Genomic DNA, 20,319 nt, shown 5'->3' with positions numbered 1-20,319 from the left:
TGGCTTGCTGTGTGTAGTTGATGGCGGTGTACTTGGTCTGTCTCTAACTGTAAGTGAGCGTGCTGTTAGGGATAGCACATAACAGGCCTGCTCTAGAAAGAGAGTGGGAGTTAAAATCTGATTTACTGGTCACGAGCTGGTTCCCCTTGCTCCTGAGAGAGATTATGTGGACCAGGGAGCAGTAGTTGGGTCTTTTTACTGTTCAAGAGGTAAGGTCATACAATTTAAGCTACAATATTTAAAGTGTCCAATAGTTGAACAGCGGCTTAGTCGACTGCCTATTGGTGGGAGCTTCTACTATTCTCAGGACCCTAAATTTCTGCTACTGAAAAACTTTTAGGCCTTAAACCCTAGTACTGCTGCCAAAACCCAATACTTAAAGTACTGACTCCATCTTACTAAATCCCTTTAATCTTCTTCACCAATTTTTAAACCAAAGACAGGGAGCCTCCCAGCCTGGGAACGGTAACAGTTCTCACACCTCTGGATTCAGCTGCTTCTGTTAGGATTTAGCACAAAGTGTACTGTACAACAAACTTAAGCATCCATTTCGCATGGAAAAAACTACAGAGGAAAAAAGGTAATTGGTAGGTGCCTAACTAACTCTAGCATGTGGTACTACTTCAGGCACAAGTGGTTCCTAGGGCTGGCTTTGTACATTAATGAAATGAGCTGGCCTGTTTTGGGTATTTACCTGTGCTCCAGCATTCAAGGAAGTTGTCAGTTCCCTGAGGCCACTCTGTTGTCCTATTGTCTGAATTATTTTTGGAGCTGAGGGAGATCTACCAGAGAGGAAGTTAGACACAACTGATGTTTATTAGGAGACTTACTATAGAAATAAAACATTATTTTTTTTGTTTTAAAAGTTGCATCATGCTTTATTAGCAGCATAGCTTAGAAAGTGCTTTCCAGACAAATAAGATAATTAGCATTGTACTTTGTTATGCCTCACAGATTAGACAGTTAAAACAGGACTATGTCTTGAGAGTAGAGTTTCCCAGTGAGATGCTAGCAATCAGTAAGGTAGGTGAGATACAAAGAACTGAATCTTTACTTAATGAAAGATGTATCCAGACCATATAATTTTTAGTTTTAGTTAGAAAGGTTTTCTTTTTTTTATCCTTCTCTGATTACACTGAGGGAATACTTTGCAGTTAATGAGAGGCTAGTTAATGTAGCTTTTGGATTACAGAAATAACTTTATATGATGGTGTCTGTAATAACATTTAAAAAAAAACCCCGATTATTTGCCCCTGCATACACAAGCCATCCAGAAGTTCACAATGATCATCTTTTTTATAACTTATCTGCATTGCTGTGATCTACCTTTATACTGATTTACGTTACTTTCCCTTGAGTCAAAAGAATCCAGAGACACAGATACTATAACCTTTTAGAGACAAGTGACAGCCTGTATCCTATAGAACTTTAACAGAACAGTTTAACACATTAGAACCACTCATGCATTGAGCCCAAGATTAGAGCTGTAATACCCATCTCCAGTTTGTTCTGCCCCCCCCAACCCGTATTTTGTGAGTCAAGGAGTTTTTAGTTTATTTGTGAACCCAAAACCTTATTTTCCATCTCAGGCCCCCTTCTCTTTCTCATTTAAGGACAAGCTGCACCAACTGTCTTGACATTCTCCCCATGCTTTATCTGTCTGTATGAGTACTTCTACATTCACACCTAATGTCACTAATAACCCACAATACATACATAATCACATGCTGGCATCTAATAGCAAGAAGCTAACTGTTAGATAATCATGTCACACTCCATTACATGATACCATTAAACAAAAGCAGAAACGTCATTGTAAGTTTCTCTCAAAATTAATGGCTTTTTGTAAAATTCTAGGAGTTAGTTTCTTGAACAACATTTTAATGATACAGACTACACTTTTCATAACTTAATGTCTTTATTATTTTAAAGGAGCACAGGTTGTAGCACAAGTGGGTTGCACCTTTTTTCTACCTATGTGACATTAAGAAAACTAATCTTATCTTCAGATCAAGAAGCCTACCTGGAGTGCTGAAGATAAAGCAGAAATTTACTGGTAGGCTGCAAGGAAGAGCAGGTTTGCTAAATAGCATGTTCACATGAGAGTTACAGTCCAGCCCTTGCTTTAAGTAAGTGACTCCTAGTTTGCATTGTAATGTTCTGTGTTTGAGTGCAAGGAATATATCCTATTCATCAGTAAACAGGAAACTTCTAAAAAAATTTCTCTGTCCCTTAGAGAAACAATGGTGGGCTGCTAGAGTTCCCAGATAAGATCTTACCCATGCAGATTCCCACAGTAGCGGCCTTTTTGATTATAAAGTAAGCAAAAATCACAGTACAATGATAGGAAACAAAGAAATTCAGTGCCATTGGTTTGAATAGGTATCATTCAAAAATCTGTGATGAAAGCTGGTTACATGCTTTCTTTGGAAGACTTCTACAACTGTAATCCAAGAGATTGCAGAGAAAATACTAACTCAAGGAATCGCAGTAAACAGTGTTTCATTCTGCATAGAAAATATTAACATTGCAGTAATTACTGATATTGTTTCTAAATTAATAATTGATCAAGCATTAGGTAGTTTCTGCAAAATCTGGTTGAAGTTTTATCAGTATTTTCACAGAAACGATCACAGGGTTCATTTTGTTTTTTTGTTGGAAACATTATTATTTTTATTCCTCAGCTGACCTCCACATTGGTTCCTCTGTGACGTTTTCATCATTCATTACCCTAATATAGAAACTGGACTGTTTCTCTTTTAGACTGAAATATCAAAAGGTACTGACTCAAGCAAGTACCATGCTTTCTAGAAGTCTGCAACATACCTACACTCTGGTGATTTTAAGACCTTATTAAACACAATCAATAAAAATGCAATAGTTGCTTGGCAACAGAAATCATTATAAAGATTAGCATTTCATTGTGTACACAGGTATCCCAAGAGCTGATCCTTATCTCATCTTGATTCATCAAAGTTTATACTGGCTCGGTGTACGTTAGCTAGAGTGTTTTCTGGAGAAGTATCATTGCTAACAACCAAAATGCTGGTGCTAGGGCAGTGAGAAACACTGCTTTATGAAATGGCTCATATGGGTATAAATATGCTTATGTGCTTGACCGGTGATGGCGTGGTCTTTGTCAGTATACCACTGTGGGAAAGAAAAATACAGAGAATGTTAGTTCTAGCTACATCTAAATCAAACATGACAGACACAAAACCACGTGCAGCCATTTAAAATTATCCCAGCATGAGGCTAATTCAGGGTGGAGGCAAAGACATAATGGTGGTAGCAAGCTGCTATGATACTTTTGTCCCTGCTTTGTGTGTGGAATATACCATCTATTCATGCTAAAAGTACAAGTACAATACATAGCCTGTCCACATGGAGGGTAGATGCAGCTCCTTAGTTTAGGGTGGTGCCTGATCTCTGCACCCTCTAAGCCGTGCAAGTTTGGCTGAGGACAACCATGCACTGGTGCACTTGGCTTCCTTCTATATTTCATCCCTTTCAGCACTGCTCCCCAAGGGCTGTGAGAAGGCAGAAAAGGAAGAGCTTGCACCTTAGTTCAAGAGTTTCCATGTACAGCATAAGAAGGGGCAAATAACTACTTGTCTTACAAGTTCAATAGAGAAACACCAAATGTGATGGACAGGTTATCTTGGACTTAGCTGAAGTTATATCCTATCCGTAAGATATTATTCATTGGACTTTCAGTGTATACAAAGATTGGGATTGGCTTGGCTGTTTGTCTGAGAACACAAAAAAATTAACAAAATGAAAGATTAGGTAAACAGGGTCAAATACAAGAAGGAGTTGCTTTACATTTTTTCTTACACAGAAGACACACGGGTGTGTTACGTTAAAATTTCAGCTACTGAACACGAAATGCCAGTATGTGAACTTTCATTTAAGATAGCAATGGATTTATACCTAACAACAGGGAGCTTTTGCTATTATTCTCATAATACAAACTCATTTGTATGATGATAAACCAAAACAGAACCATACCATTGCCTGAAAATCCACTTCAGCATCAACAAGAGCTTTGGAAATCTGTGCTGCTTGCTGAAAGTGAACATTATCTGAAAAGTGGAAGAAAAAAGAAAAAGGTAAACAAAAAATTGCTTCCATACCACTCTGGGGGAAAAGCAAAGCAATGAATACAGTCAACTCCCCAGCACTGCTGACTGAAACACAAATTAGTTGCAGAAAGCAGTATTATTTTATTGACGTAAATGTAACAGCCTTGCCCCTTCATGCTTTTGTTTTGTCAGTAGTAGAATTGCGAACCTGTCTGTAATACTAAAATGTCTAATTAACTGCAACTCACCATCTGCCGTTCCATGAATAAGGAGATATTCAACTTCCTTGAATTTTTCAGCTCTGGCCATTACTGTTGAACTCTGAAATTAAAGGAAAAAAAAAAAGAAAAAGAAAAAAGGTGCTATTTATTAGAAGATGATTTGCTACCAACTGACTTTGATTCCTGTTGACACAGTCTGGGGTCCTTCAGATAAAAACAACCCCTGCTCCCCCTCACACGCCTAAGTAGCATGTTCACATACCCAACAGCACTGTGCTCGCACTCAAACCATTCTGCACCGGTCTGCAATTATTACCAAGGGTTATGTCTGCAAAGTAACAGGCATTTCCAGAGGGGAAGAGTTTTGTGAGTGAGATACGCATTTAATGCATTGCTAACATGTTGTTAGCCTGCAGCACACCACTTGCCATAGGTTTCCTGTGCGACTGCAGGCAAGTTAAAAAATGTTGCCATGGCAACAGTGCACTCTATGATAGCGAGGAGTAGATCTTGCAGAGACCACACGCGTTATCTTCTCCACCAAAATGTACACTAGTTTACCTGCAGGTAAGTCAACAGAGCTAATATTTCATCAGTCTCAACTAAAAATGGCTGACAAGAAGTTTAACACAATGCTCTTCTCCAAATATGATAGAGAAATGCCTGAAGGAAAAAAACACTAGACCAAAACTATAAACAGAAATCAAGCTACATTTGTGGAATTGAAACACAATATAGTGATAAAAAAATAAAAAAATCAGCAACCAAGATTAATCAAGAAACTTAAAAATACAGTAACAACATATTCCCTAGAACATACTAGCCACCTGACTTGCTAGTGTGACTAGGTACTAAAGAATGAGGAAAGTAAGGATTGCAGGTAAGATCTTTAATTTGGGCAAGGAAAGGGAATAGGATAGTGCTCTGCCATGAGAGTGGGAAGAAGAAAAGGGACAAGAGACAAGCCCTTTCAGGCTTGATAAGACAATGAGCATAATAGGGCAAATATACATTGAATTAAATTTCCTTCTATGAGCAACATTATAGGGGTTCTCTGCTGAAAATAATGCGGAAATTTTTTCTATATTGCAGCAACTTAAGAGCTACCATGACAAAGAAAAAAAATTGTAAAAATTAGAAAAAAAATGTGGTGTTGTGTTTTGTTTTGTTTTTTTTCTTCCCTACCTTGTACTAAGGCTTGTATCCTTAGACAGGGATTTGCATATAGTACCCCCAAAAAGTCAAATACATTATATTACTAAGACACAGAATTGTTCTAATTTCCTTATGCGTTGTACACTCATGAATCTTTAAAGCAACCATAAATATTAAATTCCTTTTGTCATGGCAGAATAGCATACCACAACCCTCTTGTAAGTGAAATGAGTTCTTTGCTGTTATTCAACCAAATTTAAAAAACAAGTTCAGCAGAGAGAAAAAACCACCCTCCAATCCATGACACTGCAATTGCCCTCTTTTGATAGTGAAAGGTTGCAGAGCACCAGAAATCCCATCTAATATGTGGAAATCCATACACGCTATCCATTGAAAGAAGTTGGTATCACACAGTGAGAACAGATAGTTATGAGAGTGCCAAAATCTGGAGGGAGCACTTTGATTCAGTGAGGAGCACTGGTACAGCAGCTGACCAAAAGAACGATTCAGAAAGTAATAGCCCAGCGATATAAAAAAACCCAACCAAACAAAAAACCCCCCAAATCCCCCAAAAGCCCCGAAACCAACCTCACAAAAACCAAGCAGTGTCCTTTGAGTGAATCATTTTCCACATGTGCAGAGGGAGACTTGATAGATTGCCTTTATAAGCTTTCTTCCAGCAAATCAGTGCTGGTTTAAGGGACAGCAAACCTTCTGCGAGTGGAACCCTGACTTGAGCTATGCTTCCGAGAACTCAACTTTCCAAAAGCACTTTTAGAAAAAGGATGTCACTATTTTCCACCTCCAAGCATTAAACAAAATAAAGCTATTTGTAAAATACTTCTGAAAGAAGGAGCACACAAAGGAGATACTTTCTCAGGTTTTTTTATCACTTGCAACCTGTACCCATACTCAACATGAAGAGTCCCTTCCCTAAAACATACTTTAAGGACACAGTACTTCTGGCAAAAAAGAAGGTTGCAAGATAGGGAGCAATCTCAAGTTAGGCACAGTTACAGCACAAAGCAACAGCTACATCAGCTGAACAAACCTCACATGGACAGCAAATAAATACAACTGAATTCACCCCTTCTGTTTCATAGTCAACGCTGCTGGGACAAAGGCTCTGAAAAGGTAACATGTACAAGTACTGAGAATTGGGCCCTGCTGAGTGTAACTGGCTTTTCTAAAAATCACACGGCAGTCAACATTTTACCAGCACTCCACAAACAAGTTAAGGTTTGGCTGAAACTGAAGGTCTTTCTCCCTTTAGCATATTCTCAGATAATAGAACAAATGTCAAATCAGTACAAGATGGCATATTTACAAAATTGTACCCTGTTTTGCATAACCTAATGATGCAGCAGTTCTTAAGGACTGAACATTTCAAATCTGCTAGAAAAAGATTGCCAAATCTATGACTGTTTCAAACACTTGCCAAAAGCATATCAAATTCAGAGTGAACTGCAAAATAATCTTCTCACAAGTTGAACAGTCTCTTCGGTATGCTTTACATGGCTACTGTATCTGACCTCTAGCGCTCTGCCCTGATTTAGTCTCAAGTTTTTTTACCTCAGGGACATTGCTTCCCCAGCAGACAGCTTCTCTGCCATTCAGCCTAGGATCCCTACATAATTATATTGGGAGTTCCACCCATGCTTGCTCCTTTCTTTTACAAAGCTCTAATTTTTAATAATTCACAACTACCTTAAAAGGCACTGATCAGACCTAGTTAGCCTACTCAGAGGAGTGTGAGTCATCCCTCAGACCTGACAGAGTTTTTAACATCTCGGATTCTCTTCCTTCAATAACTGTGAAACCTCATGTCACAGTAGTGCAAAGGTAAGGTGTACCCCTCTTACCGCAACTAGTTTCTTGAGACTATACATTCACAGTCATTAATAATACTCCGCGCATTAAGAAGGCACCTAGCAGCATGTATATCTTCTCTAAGCATGTACGTACACAGTCTCATTTCTTTTAAATTGGGGCACACAGTACAGAGTTTATGCAACCTTTCACTTTTCAAGCCAGCTTTAGAGCGGATGCAGTAGGATAGAGAATATACAATGCAGCACGTAAACCTGACAGTACAAAGTTAACAGTTAAAAAATGCTTTAACTGCTTCAGCTAGGAAAGCTTTCGGTACATGTTTTGCATCTACTTGCTAAAAAACGTTCAGTTCAGAAAACGGCTCTCATCAGCAACAAGGGGCCAGGAGGCTGGCTATTGGGACTGGGACATTGAACAAAGGGGCTGTAAGCCAGAACGTGCTGGGCTGAAGTCAGCAAGGATCTTCAGCAACAACAAAATCCCACACCACTTCCATTGGTGCTACATGAGAGGCAACAAACTCACTTCTCAAGCTACCCCACCCCTCCAGGTTTATATGGAAAAGTAAATTCCAAGTAATGCATTATTTGGGGCTTTTAACAACAAATGAGGACTTAAGTTGCATTTTCCTATCTCTAGAAGCAGCAGTGAAGTGTGACAATCTGATCTGTGCCACTACCCCTCCTCCATCTAGCCACCATTCTCCCCAATTAGTCCTCTGAGTAACACATTTGAAACCTTTAGCTCTTTGGTACTGGCAGTTTCAACGTGGCCACTGCCAGCAATGGATACTATGCCAAGAAAATCCGACTCCTGGCTTGAAAGGATTAAACAGTCCTCTGTTGCCATCTGTGCCGTGAAGCTGGTGAATGACTTTGTGCACCCAGAGCGTTAACGTTCGTTCTGCACGACGACAGTAACTTCTATTTACACTGCTACCTCGCAGACCTCCTACTGTTCCCACTGCCTTAAAGAAACACATTTGAAAAAAAGGCAGGCAGGCGGCTGCAGGCTGCTGGTCAGTCCCCAGTGGGCCTGAGCAGCTCGCTGGTTAGAAGAGGCAGATGCAGTACCAAGTCTTCCAGCAGTCACTGCCATTGTCCTCAATTTTGACCAGAACGCCTGATATAGCAGCTGGCAAAACTAGATTATTGTACTGACATGTCAAAACAGATGTTTCAGTCCCATATATATGTATTTATATGTTTTACCATACTTTTAAATCAACGCAACACCCTCCTTCTTCCCCCCCAATGTTTTTTTTTTAACACATCAAGACACACAATCAGTGCTAAACTGTCTTCTAGCCTATTTACCAACTCAGACACGGAGAATGCCCCATCTCTTTGCATCTAACACCCATGTTTGGTTCCAGCATTGCCATGGCTGAACACCTCTGTGAAACATCCCAATAACCAGAGTACAAAGTACCCCTCAGATCCCTCACAATTCTCCAAAAGCCGCTCTATTTCCACCTAGATCTGAAATTTAACAAAACCTTACAGAAGGCTTGGGCTGCTCTGCCCTACGCCCAGCTACCTGTGACTTCAAAAAGCCCCTGAGGCAACAAAAAGCAGCTGGCACAAGGAAGAGCAAGTCAAACACTTCATCATGCCATAATGAGGAAAATCTATCTACAGGTATTTTGCTCCCATTAGAACACCTGGAAATTCCCTCACTTCTGGGCAAACATTAGTCATTTTAGACCAAACCTTGGACACCCGGTGTCTCAGTTGGTCTGCAATTTGTTTGATAGGATCACAGTATAGACAGGCTTGCCTACCTGTCAAAGTTTCCTAATATTTAGGGGATTTTGCTTTCCCTGAAAAAATCTTGCAGATTCCTAAAGCAAGGAAGTTTACACAATACCCATTTTTTAAAAATTACATTTCAGAAAGAACTGGAGTACATTTGTTTTGGTGGAAATGTTGTTTAAGATAAAGCATAGTTTGCCCACGAGCATATTAAATTTTAAAAACAAATTTGTTTCTTGGTGATTAAAATGAAACAGTTTTTACAGCTTGTTTTACAGTCTGCAAAGTAGCCAAATGGAACTGAATGTAAAAAAATAAAACCCGAAACCAACACACCAAACAAACAACAGAAAACCCACACCATACAGCAAGAAGTAACTGCCTCATGCAAATCAACATGCATGAGACTACAGCCTCTAAAAACACAATGCAACAGTTATAGCTGGAAAGAAGAAACAAACTTATTTTTTCCCATAGGGAAGGAAGTAGACTGTATAAAGAAAAATGGAGTGGCTTAGAAAAGAAACAACACACTTAAAAAAATGAAATAAAGTGATTTCTTTCTTACATTATAGTTCTTCAGATTATCACTTGCTATAGGAAGGCCCATGTATCGCTCCGTGTATATTGAATCTGTAATTAAAAAAAAACAAAACCAGAATCTGCTACTTAATTTTCAGTCTGTCTGTCTATCTGAAATTTTACCCACCGATACAAACAATAAGAATGCATACTGGAAATAAAAAAAAATAAAATAATAATTAAAAAAAAATCAGGTTTTCCACAATGAGGCATGTAGGTAACCATCATTATTCAGAATATTTAATCTTCTTGTTGCCATGGACACCTGAATGCTGAATATTAATAAAGTACTTTGTGTCAATGTTACCTTATTGTTATTCTTTCAGTAATCCTAAGAAAATTACAGAATATCTTGCAGTAAATGACTAGCATTTGAAAAAGTCTTAGATATTTTATCTAAATGTTTACTACTAAAAATCTATAAAATGAAAATGTAGCAGTAGCTTAGGATTCCGCTTGGCTTGATGTTATATATAGTAAAAATCAAGTATCTCTGATTTTCCACAGATTTTTCAGCATGATATCATATTAACATTTTTGCAGATTTGTTGCTTTATTTTAAGCCATACAAATCAACATTCTGTTACCATATTCTAATGTCCATTTGACTCCTTATCAGTGCTGTTGCACTGGGTTTTTTTGATGGTGAATATGAATGCTTCCATAATCCTTTCCTTTATCTAACCAACTAAAAGTGGAATTTTAGAGATCTTGATCTTCATAAAAAAAAAAATATTTCCTGCCTTACTGTAATATTCATGTCCCAGACATCATGAAAACATTCCTACGTCCTCAACAGACTACTGCTAATACCTGGCAGTATGATTTGATCTGTTGAATTAGCCAGAGCACATAATATGCTATTATACAGCCTCTGTGCTAGTTGCAGAGTGATAAATTATACCTTAATTTAGCCAGGAAAAGCTTACCCTTGAATGTTTTTGGACAAATCAAAACCAGAAAAATGTCAAAATGTGGTCACACTGTACCAGCACATATTATATTTTTAACTGTATATAATTTTTTTAATCTGGGAGGATGGCCCCTGTAACTGTATTTATAGCCCCATGCAACTACAACATCACACAGTATAAGCTTGAAGCACGTACAGACTTGTCCACTTGTTCAGGTTTTCCTCACATTAAGCTATTCTTAAGATTAATTAATTTATAAAATCCAAATTTTATGCTCTAAAAGGCAAAAAAAAAAAAGGCGGCAATTCAAATCCTATTCTGTTACTTTGAGAGAATAAATTACAATGCAAGTTCTATGTTAAGTCTCACAGTTCACTGTTATAAGAGAAGTGGCATTTTCGAGAAGCAAAGTCTAATAGCGATGGTTTTCTGACACACGGTACTGGTCTCAGAACATGTGGCAGCTTTGGAAAGCAAACACAGACACATTACAGTAATACTACAAATATAACAAATAATTTAGCCTTCATTAAAGGTTAAAGAGATTACCTGGAATTGCGGATCTGACTTTTTAAAATGGAAAGTAAGATTTAGGGAATTGCTTTAATTCTGAAATGCAGTACCCATGAGTTCATAAAAACAGACCAAGTGGCATTTACATGGCATCTAGTAGATAATCAAAGTTCTGCGCTATGAATCAACACTTTGCAGCATGTGCACTGCAAGACATATGGGAATCCTTGTAACGAGGAAGCCATCACATACCGTAATATTGCCAACGTGACACGGGGGCAACCGCTATTCCACACTTGAACACGCCGCTTCCAGAGCCAAGCACCATGGAGGTCACATATCCCCCATAAGACTGAGAAGAAAACATTGCTGTTATTTTAGTCGGAAAGAAAAGGATGGGGCCCATCTGCTGAACGGTTCATCAGACGTTTATAGGCTCAGCGTTTTTCATATTAATGAACTCCATTCTGAATTTGGGTCAGATCTCACCCAGCCTGCTCAGTCGGGGAAACAGGCATCAAACAGCGCATGGCAGCTGTGGCGCTGATGAATGAGAACTTGCTGGGGAAAAAGGGCGCAAATGCTGCTGAACTGTGACTCAGCTAAGGATGACAGTGTTTGGTAGCACTGTAGGCAGCAGCGAAAGACAGGAAACAAGACACTGCTGAACCGCTGCGTCCCTCTCAGTGCTGGGGGAGTGGGTGGCAGCAGAGCTCGGGCCCACAACGCGCCAATGAGTAGTTGCACCAGGGCATCTGAAAATTTACAACTCCCTCAGAGCAGGCCTACGGCAGCTCACTTGCTAACTCTCCTCCCAAGCGTCGAGAGCAAGACTGTGACGGGAGTGAAGGATCTTCTGCTGAGTCTGTGGGAGGAACTGTGCAGCAACACACTCCTTGCGGTGCACAGAAAATTCACTTGCAGTCTAGCCTGATACACAGATGAGTAAATATCTGACGCGCTTGAGCATCCAGGCAGCAAGATACCTAAACAATGTCACCGACCGCCCAAATGACTGCCCTCACTATAGTTTGAAGGGGTTATTTCGGAGAATGTGCCCACCCACATTCAAAAAGAAGAGCAATTTTTGGATCTCATTCCTGTCTTGAAACCAGATTACAGGGAAACGGAACTGTATCTTAGTTCAAAGTCCTTAAATGTTTGCTCCAACTTCAATACTTAGGCCCTCCCAATGAGATCAGCAAGTAATGCATGTACTTAGTAATTAAATCCATGTATAAATATGTTGCCTAACTTGGCCACAGTCAAGATATTACTGCTAAACCTACGGCAAACAAAATTAATGTACACAGTGGCAGGCTGACAATCTGAAAACTCAAGAGATATAGAAAATCTGTTTGCCCACAGGTTCAGTATCCATGATGCATAACGCCAACCGAGCTCCAAAGATGACTGCTCTTCAACTGTTCCTCCTGAGGCTCATGAGCAGTTATATGGGAATGCATTAAGGCCTCCGTTTCTGCAGAAAGAATCTCCCTCCCACTAAAGTTAATACTACTACACTTGACTTTATACAACACAGAGATGTTTACCCCCACAAGAAAAGCTACTAAAGGCACATCATCATCTTGCCATCAAGCAATTTATTCACTGGTGCCTGTCACTAGCAGTGACCAAATTTCAGCTAGCCATTTAATTCAAGATCCTGCATGCAATCCTGCATATACTTAAACATAGTATGCTTAAACACAGCATGCAAGAATACTCCCTGTGACACCAGAAAAAGCAGTGAAACAGCAGCCTGGGACAGAGAAATGTTCAGAGTTTGAATCAAATAGATATCACTATAACAGTACATATGCACTTAGCCTGGCAGCTGAGGGGGTATGTATACGCTATTAAACACTCCCCTCTATGGGGTATGTATATGCTATTAAACACTCCCCTCTACTGTGGCAGGTTTCAAAGACACGTCAAGTCAGAGAAATCTGGTCTCTGTTTGGAAGTAGTGCTGAAATAAAATATAGTCAAGCACAAAAATATAGCAGATTTAAGTATTTTCAGGCTGCTAGTGAAAACATGACAACTGTGCCATGCAGCTGGTTCACATGTAATTTTACATCTTTTTTAAAAAAATTAGAGTAATCCAACTAATATAAAGAGACAGTAGTGAATATATACTTAGAATTTTTATTTTTTTAATATTGGTTCATCTAGTACACAGGAACTTGGCAGTATCCCTTTAAATTGTTTTTAGTCCCTCTAATAGTCCTAATCTCTGTTTCAAAGGCTCCTGAATGCTTGCAAAGGGACAATGTATACAGGCACTTGTAAGATGTACTTCGTCAGTTCAGTTATTAGACTGTGCCATGACTCTAGAGGTGCCTCATACTAAGTACTCCAGCACCTCACACACAGCAGCACAACAAACAGTTGTTACAATTAAATAATAAGCCAGTCAAATTTATTTGAGTACTTACCCAACCCCAAATAGCTATTCTGTCCTTATCAACAAAGCCCATTTCAGAAAATGTTCTAAAAGCAAACAGAATAATTAAATGCTTAATGAATTGCAGGTATCTGCCATTATACAGATGTGCTTATTTTCCATCATGTCTGCCTCTTTCTATTGTACAAATAAGCATTTCCCACTTCATCACAGTGGCTGCACATGAAAACATACAATACTTCAGGCACGTGCGTCTAAGAAATTCAGGAAAACATCTGTGCGTGGGAAAAACCAAAACCTGGACAGTCTGTAAAAGCCTTCAAACCACACTCACTGACATTTGTATTGTATTAGGTTAGATTTCACAACCTGCCTCACCCTTTTTTTGTCCTTTTTCTTTTTTTTTTTTGTTTTAAAGAAAGAACAGCAACACTCAAATTGCTGTAGTAAGGGGGCAGGCTGACACCTGTAAATCCAGTCAGAGTTTAAAAAAGAAAGATCCTGAAATGTTATTTCTTTAAACCCCTTAACATTTTAAAATCCCCAACAGCAAACTCTGTAAGATCACTTCTTTGTGATTCTGAGACATTCATACTGGCACTATTCGGTTTAGTGAGGTTCTACAAGCATAAACCAAGTGACGAACATGAACTATGATGTAAAGGCTGAATAGTTTACACAAATAACTCCATCACAACAGAAACGTGCAAAAAGCTTGGAGCGAACCTTCCAGCTCCAAGTTCCTTGTTAGTATGCTCTTGTACTAATGCGACACTTATCATCTCTATAAAACCAGATATATAGTAAACTTATATTACAGCATTAATGCTTCTCTCTTTTTAAGCGTAAAATGATGGTTGGCCTGTAAATGACACAAGTCAGCTTACAAAATTCATGTAGAATTCAGTTATGTTTTTGCCAGTAATTTCAAGATGACCATTCAAAACCTTCACCTTTTTTTCCCCCCTACACAATAAGCACAGAAAAGAAGGAACAGGTTGTTGACCATTTCACTGTAGCTCACCTGGCTGCTGCTATCTGATCTTCCACTTCATATGTTCCCAGCCTTCGGTTTATTGCATGCAGAATTTCATCCCCTTGGTATCCACTTCCTCTGCCATCAAAGCTGGCCACAATGATCTGCTCCGTGCTTGCAAGGTAAGTAGCCCAGCTGATCCGAAAAGAATAATCTACTTTCTGACTACAGGGTCCTGCATACCTGGGTGAAAAGAGCCACAGATTTCAGGCATTTACTCTCCACATAGTCTCGCATCAAGCATTTGAAATACAATTATTGCTGACAATTTTCAGCCACTGAAGAAGGGTAAACTTTTAAATTAAACTGAGCAAAGAAGAAAAGCATCACCAACTGACTCCAAACTGCTGCTTTGCCTCGACACTAAAAGCGATATGCTTTTTTAAAACATCAACTGTTAATCAAGAAAGCAGACTAGATTTTATTTTTTTTATTGCTTTCTGCCCTAAAAAGAAACTTCCATTATCTTGACTTTAAGCAGCTTAACAGAAATCCAAACAAAATTCTTTTTTGTGTTGGCATATCTAGTCATCTGAGTTTCAAAGCAATGCTCTTTAACCATTTCCGTTCCATTTACCCATAATTTATTTGGTTAAAGTCTGAAATCAACATACAGCCTTCATTTGGGAAAACAAAAAAGATCTTTTCCTGCATTTTTAGTGTCTCATCAGTGTCTCCTACAATCTAAACTATTTCTTATACAGGCTGAGAAAAAGGAAACAAAACTGAAATTATAACTTTTTATTTTAAAATATTCGAAAGCACTTGAGCACTACGAAATGACACTCCATGAGTGCCTGGATGGTAAAATTCTGTTTGCAGTGCATTTCTCTAGACACCGTTCAACAGAGTAAGAAATGGAAGAGTGGCTCTTATGGCTCTATTACCCATTTTTCCCAGTTTTAAAAGCAAAGAAAAAACTACTAGGAAATTCTGATACCAAGATCACCATGAAGCAGAGGTGATCCTGACAAAGGCCCAGGTTAAGTCAATAAAAATAGAATCAAAACCAAAATAAGTCTTAAGAAGCAAAAACCACTGGCTGCTCATTAAAATGATCAATAGGTATATTGAAAAGTATTATAGTGCTACCAAATTATGTATATAAAGATGTATCTAACAATTAACAACTAACTTCCTTGTGGATTCAGCTTTTCATAAAAAAAGGAAAATATTAACATTTCTATTTTAATGAATAGCTAAATGTCACTAATTTCCAGTTAGAAGAAAACATACCAGCATGACCAGAAGTTCCTGAGGAAGAATGGACCAAACAGCACGTGCTCATGGTCTTGAATTTATGAAAAAACAGCAAATGCAATCCTGACCACAGGGTGCAGTTTGCCAGTACCAGTTGACAGTCAAGTATCACAGAGAAAATGCAATATCACACTCACTGCTTCAGCTTTAGGACACACAGCTTATTCAAGGTTTCATTCTGGAATATAATTTCATTGAATATTATTCCTAATGAACTCTTAGAAGAGCAGAGAAGGAGCTAAGCTAACGCTAACATCCTGGCTTTTAAGTCAGAATGTATCTGCCTCACTGCCACCAGAAAATATGTGCTTGTCAAGCATTACATCATCTTATGGTACAGGACTACCACAAAATTGGGACAAACCTCATTTTTTCCATTCCCTCTTAAAACTACTTCAAGAAGTAATTAGAAAACATGCCAATTTTGTGTTTCCTGATCTTATTAAGAGCATTTGAAGTAGATGAAAGTGATTATTAACACAACATTGCCATGTAACGTGAAGACTTACACATCAAGCAGCAGAGGGTACTTCTTTGATGAATCGAAATGGGGAGGCAATATCATTTGATACCACAGGTCTAAAAGTGAAAAGAGTTTGACCTAGGTCAGTTCTCCAGTGAAGTAATTTGACATGCATTGCAATTCATACAAAAGCACATTTGAGTCACCCCCTAAAAATTAAAAAGTAGTTTCATCTGAACTGTCCTAATATATACATGTAAAAGTTCCTAGCTAATTTTTTTTTTTTTATGTTTTACAGCTAAGTTAACAGAAAGTCTGGAACTGAAATGTCTACAATAATAATAATAAAATTTGGGGATTCAACATGTGTCTCGTAACATTTGTAACGTTATTCTACATTATAAGCTTACATGTAAAACTTGGTAAGTCTCTACAGTGGTAAATCTGACACTAGTTCAAAAATGTTTCTCTATGCAAATTTCTCTCCCAGGACTTAAAAGAAATTTTAAATATTTTGAACCTGCCAGATAGGCTTTGCATGACATTTTTTGTAAAGCATCCCAGAAACATATCCAAATATCTATTATTTCTCAAGAAACATTGATTCCGGTTCCATCCATGTTACTCATTCCACCCAAGTTGGCTGAGAGTTAGCTGAACATTTTAAATGCACACCATGTAAGTTCTGCAAACCAATTGGCTCAATTGTTCACTCATGAATTTTGAAAGAGCTGATGATACAAAGAAAGCATGAAGCAATGCTGATTGACTGCACTGCAGTAATAGCCAGAGTGCAAGCCTTACAGAAATTTGTCCAGATATGAATATGCAAGACATTAAAACACTGAAAAAGTAACAATCTAAACTGAACACATGAAAATACTGATTTTAATTTTTGGCATTCTCTATAGTCATGGGAGTGGATTTCTTCTTTGGTAACATACATGGACTTGTGAGCAGACGTGGAACTTGAAGTAAGACTACATAAATAGGTTTATTTCTCCTATTTGTGACATTAAAAATAGAGTCCCCTTACCCAAAAGCTTTTACCCTGAAGAGATGAAGTAGTAAGAACAAAGAGGAATAAAAGATGAATATACAACTGATAGCATGAAGAACATCTTTAAACCTCCATCTTGCCTGCAAGATTTCATCTTTAGCCCTAGTAAAAACGTGACAGAAATAAAAGACAGAAAACACAAAGATAAAGAGAGTTATTATATAAATAAGGTAGCAGTGGAAGGAAGGAGGCATCAAAAAGAACAGGTAATGACTAGCAGAACTCAATACAGTTTGTAAAATATAATGCCATTAAGAATATTAATTCATTTTATCAAGAGGAAGTTTGTCATGAAAAGAAAAGCTAGTAGCAAAGGCTGGAACAAGAACAGTTTAGACAGGTACCAGGCCTCCCACTGCTGGTCCATCTGATGTTCCCCATCCCAGGAGCACACCAAGAAAGCTTCTGTACCCGGACATGCAAATTCAGAGGAGCACCACCAGCAAAGCATTAGCAGTTCAATTTCTAGAATTTTGTTCTCGTCTGTGTTCAGAGGTTTATGTAGTCTTGGAGTGTGAATGTGCTTTTAAGAACATGACTATTCCATCCAAATATTCCCCTACACAAAGTCAAAGGCGATCTTGTTGAAATGTAGCCTAAATGATTTTGCAAGCTTTTCCATTTAGATCCTATGTCTGGTTTTTTATAATAACTGAACTTCTCCTGCACTGTCCCAACCTACTAACACAAACCAAAGGGACTTGGTACCTGTAAATTAAGACCTACTTGAATTTAATTTAAATTCAACAATGCTTACAAGCTTTGCGCCCCACCTCCCATTCCTCTTGTTTATTTATTTAATGTGGTAGGGACTTTGGTTTTTCAGGTAATTATCAAGGAAAAAATGAACCACTTCATCATGAAAACATCAAGATATCACACTAGGGAAAAAACATGTTTTAGATAAGAAAATTTTGGGATTTCACAAAAAAACAGAATGCAAAAATAAAAATTCTGGTCTTGCCTCTGAGTGCTGAGTAACTGCAATAATCCCCAATACACCCATCTTTTCTGTCATGCTTTTCAGCAGAAGACCTTGAAGCACTTGGTGGAAGGGGGAGAGAAAGGTAAAACATGTTTTTGAACTTACTGTATCCACCTACTCTAATGGAGCCAATTTTTTTTGAAGGCATCTGAATATCTTTCAATGAATTTTCCAGTTGAGTGTTATTTTCCAAGTATCTGAGGACTAAATAACAGAGTTAGTAAGAGTCAAAGATTAAATATATTATTTTCAAATGCATTGCTCTTTAATTATGAACCACTTTAAAAATTCAATCTGAGATGATGACAACCTACACTGCAGTCTTAGTTTACTGCACTTTTTGTTTTTCCTCTCAGATTCAATGTTTACAATATAGTTTTCCTTCAGTAATTTAAGTAACCAGAAAGCTAGTTTCCCCGTTTTTCATCTCAACACAATTTCAGAAAAACTGAACAATTACCCAGTCAGTCAGTCATACATTACTCACTGTTTCCTAGCACAATGTAAAATAGTATTAAATAAACTATGAATAAATGTATGCCAAGCTATATAATTTATTCTTCTGGTTAACTATACTAGAGTAATTATCTGAAATTAAATTTACCCTTTATAACTGACATTTAAATTAGTATACTAAGCAATGAGAACAAAATTAAAATAAATTTACAGTGCAATTTTCTGGCTCAATGCAAATTATATTTTAAGACAACCCCATACCTCGATCATCACTGCTTCTGTGCAGAGTAGATATGGGCAGGCCAGGACCTGTTGATAGAGCACAAACCTTCATGTTTGCATGCTGTCTCAAAACACAACCCCCGTAAAGTAACTGGAAGTGGGTGAATCATAAAAGCTCAGAACTTGTTTCCCTCCAGTCTGCACAAGCTGGATTTTAAGTTAGCAGGTCCCAGACTCAAGCCACAGGATCCCGTAAAATACTCAAGACTATCACGCAGGCAAACCACATGATTGTGAGGTACTGAAGAATTAAACTTACACTCTTTAGCAAAGTCTACCCATCAGTTGTGGACCATGGTTTGGAAATCAGTAAGCCTTGTCACAGAGACCACAGCAGTCTTCTTCAAACCGCCATTTTTACAACCTGACAGAACTATTCCCTCTCTGCTGTCTGTCTGTCCTTCTAGCCCATAGATCAAGGAAGATCTTGGCATCTTAAAAAACAACATACCTTTCAATCTAAGGGAAATTTTAGAGAAGAATTTATTTTTCCCACCCTTTGATTAATTTATCCCTTGTACTGTCTAGCACAAGCACTTAGAGGTCAGAGACAGACTAGAGTCCCGCTGCTTAACTTATGATTATGTTCATTAGATTTTTAACAGCACTATCTATCTTAATTTTATTCCCACACATAGAGCACTTCTCTTTACCCAGCCTGTTGCTCGCCTTGCTCCCAGAGCCTCCAAATTCCTTCTACAGAGCTCCCCATGCAGCTCTTGAGGAGATGCCCAACAGACAGGAGTGTTTTGCACCTCTTTCGGGTTCACTAATAGACAGAACTATCAAATTTTATCCCTGTAATTTTTGTCAAGGTGCTTTTGAGCCTAGGGCAGAATATGTTTTTCCACTGCCAATGCATTTATCCAACAATATCAACACATATCATTGTTACGCAGTGCATATCAAGATCTTGACGAGGCGAACTTCCCCACCCAACTAATCAGTGTGTCATGTTTATGTCAATTAATTCCGGATATACTCACCATGACAATCTAGCTGATAATACTGTGCATCTTTGCTGAAGGACACAGAATAATACTGGCATCTTTCTTGATTCAGTTCACAGCTAACACATTTAGGAGAATTTGGACTGCTTTCCAAGAGCACTCTGTAAAGTAGATGAGCTTCATTTCAGACATGAAAGACTTCTTTTTTTTTTAAGCTATGCTAAACAAAAGTATGCTTTTTAAGGAAGATGACCGAATGAAATAGGTTAAAGTTCAGCAGTAAAGTCCTAACTGATTTAAAAATTAGAGAAAACAGACTTTAAACTCGAGTTCAATTAATATTGGAATTATAATCATAGC

General features: G+C 38.2%; 1 protein-coding gene across 1 annotated transcript in view; it reads right to left on the bottom strand.

The window, feature by feature from the left end:
* Positions 1-876: 876 nt before the first annotated feature.
* Positions 877-20,319, bottom strand: part of DPP4 (dipeptidyl peptidase 4) — a 42,128-nt gene continuing 22,685 nt past the window's right edge. The window contains exons 16-26 of the mRNA XM_075028584.1: positions 19,996-20,120; positions 18,989-19,036; positions 18,377-18,475; positions 16,273-16,342; positions 14,492-14,686; positions 13,499-13,553; positions 11,310-11,409; positions 9,617-9,681; positions 4,334-4,406; positions 4,012-4,085; positions 877-3,150 (exon numbers count right to left, since the gene is read on the bottom strand). Coding sequence (XP_074884685.1) covers positions 3,052-3,150; positions 4,012-4,085; positions 4,334-4,406; positions 9,617-9,681; positions 11,310-11,409; positions 13,499-13,553; positions 14,492-14,686; positions 16,273-16,342; positions 18,377-18,475; positions 18,989-19,036; positions 19,996-20,120 — 1,003 coding nt within the window. The 3' untranslated portion in view covers positions 877-3,051. The remainder of the gene's footprint in view (positions 3,151-4,011; positions 4,086-4,333; positions 4,407-9,616; positions 9,682-11,309; positions 11,410-13,498; positions 13,554-14,491; positions 14,687-16,272; positions 16,343-18,376; positions 18,476-18,988; positions 19,037-19,995; positions 20,121-20,319) is intronic.

The sequence above is a fragment of the Buteo buteo genome, chromosome 5 (assembly GCF_964188355.1).
Source record: "Buteo buteo chromosome 5, bButBut1.hap1.1, whole genome shotgun sequence".
Lineage (NCBI taxonomy): Eukaryota > Metazoa > Chordata > Aves > Accipitriformes > Accipitridae > Buteo > Buteo buteo.
The sequence above is the reverse complement of the archived record's forward strand: the minus strand, read 5'-3'. Positions and strand labels throughout refer to the sequence as shown.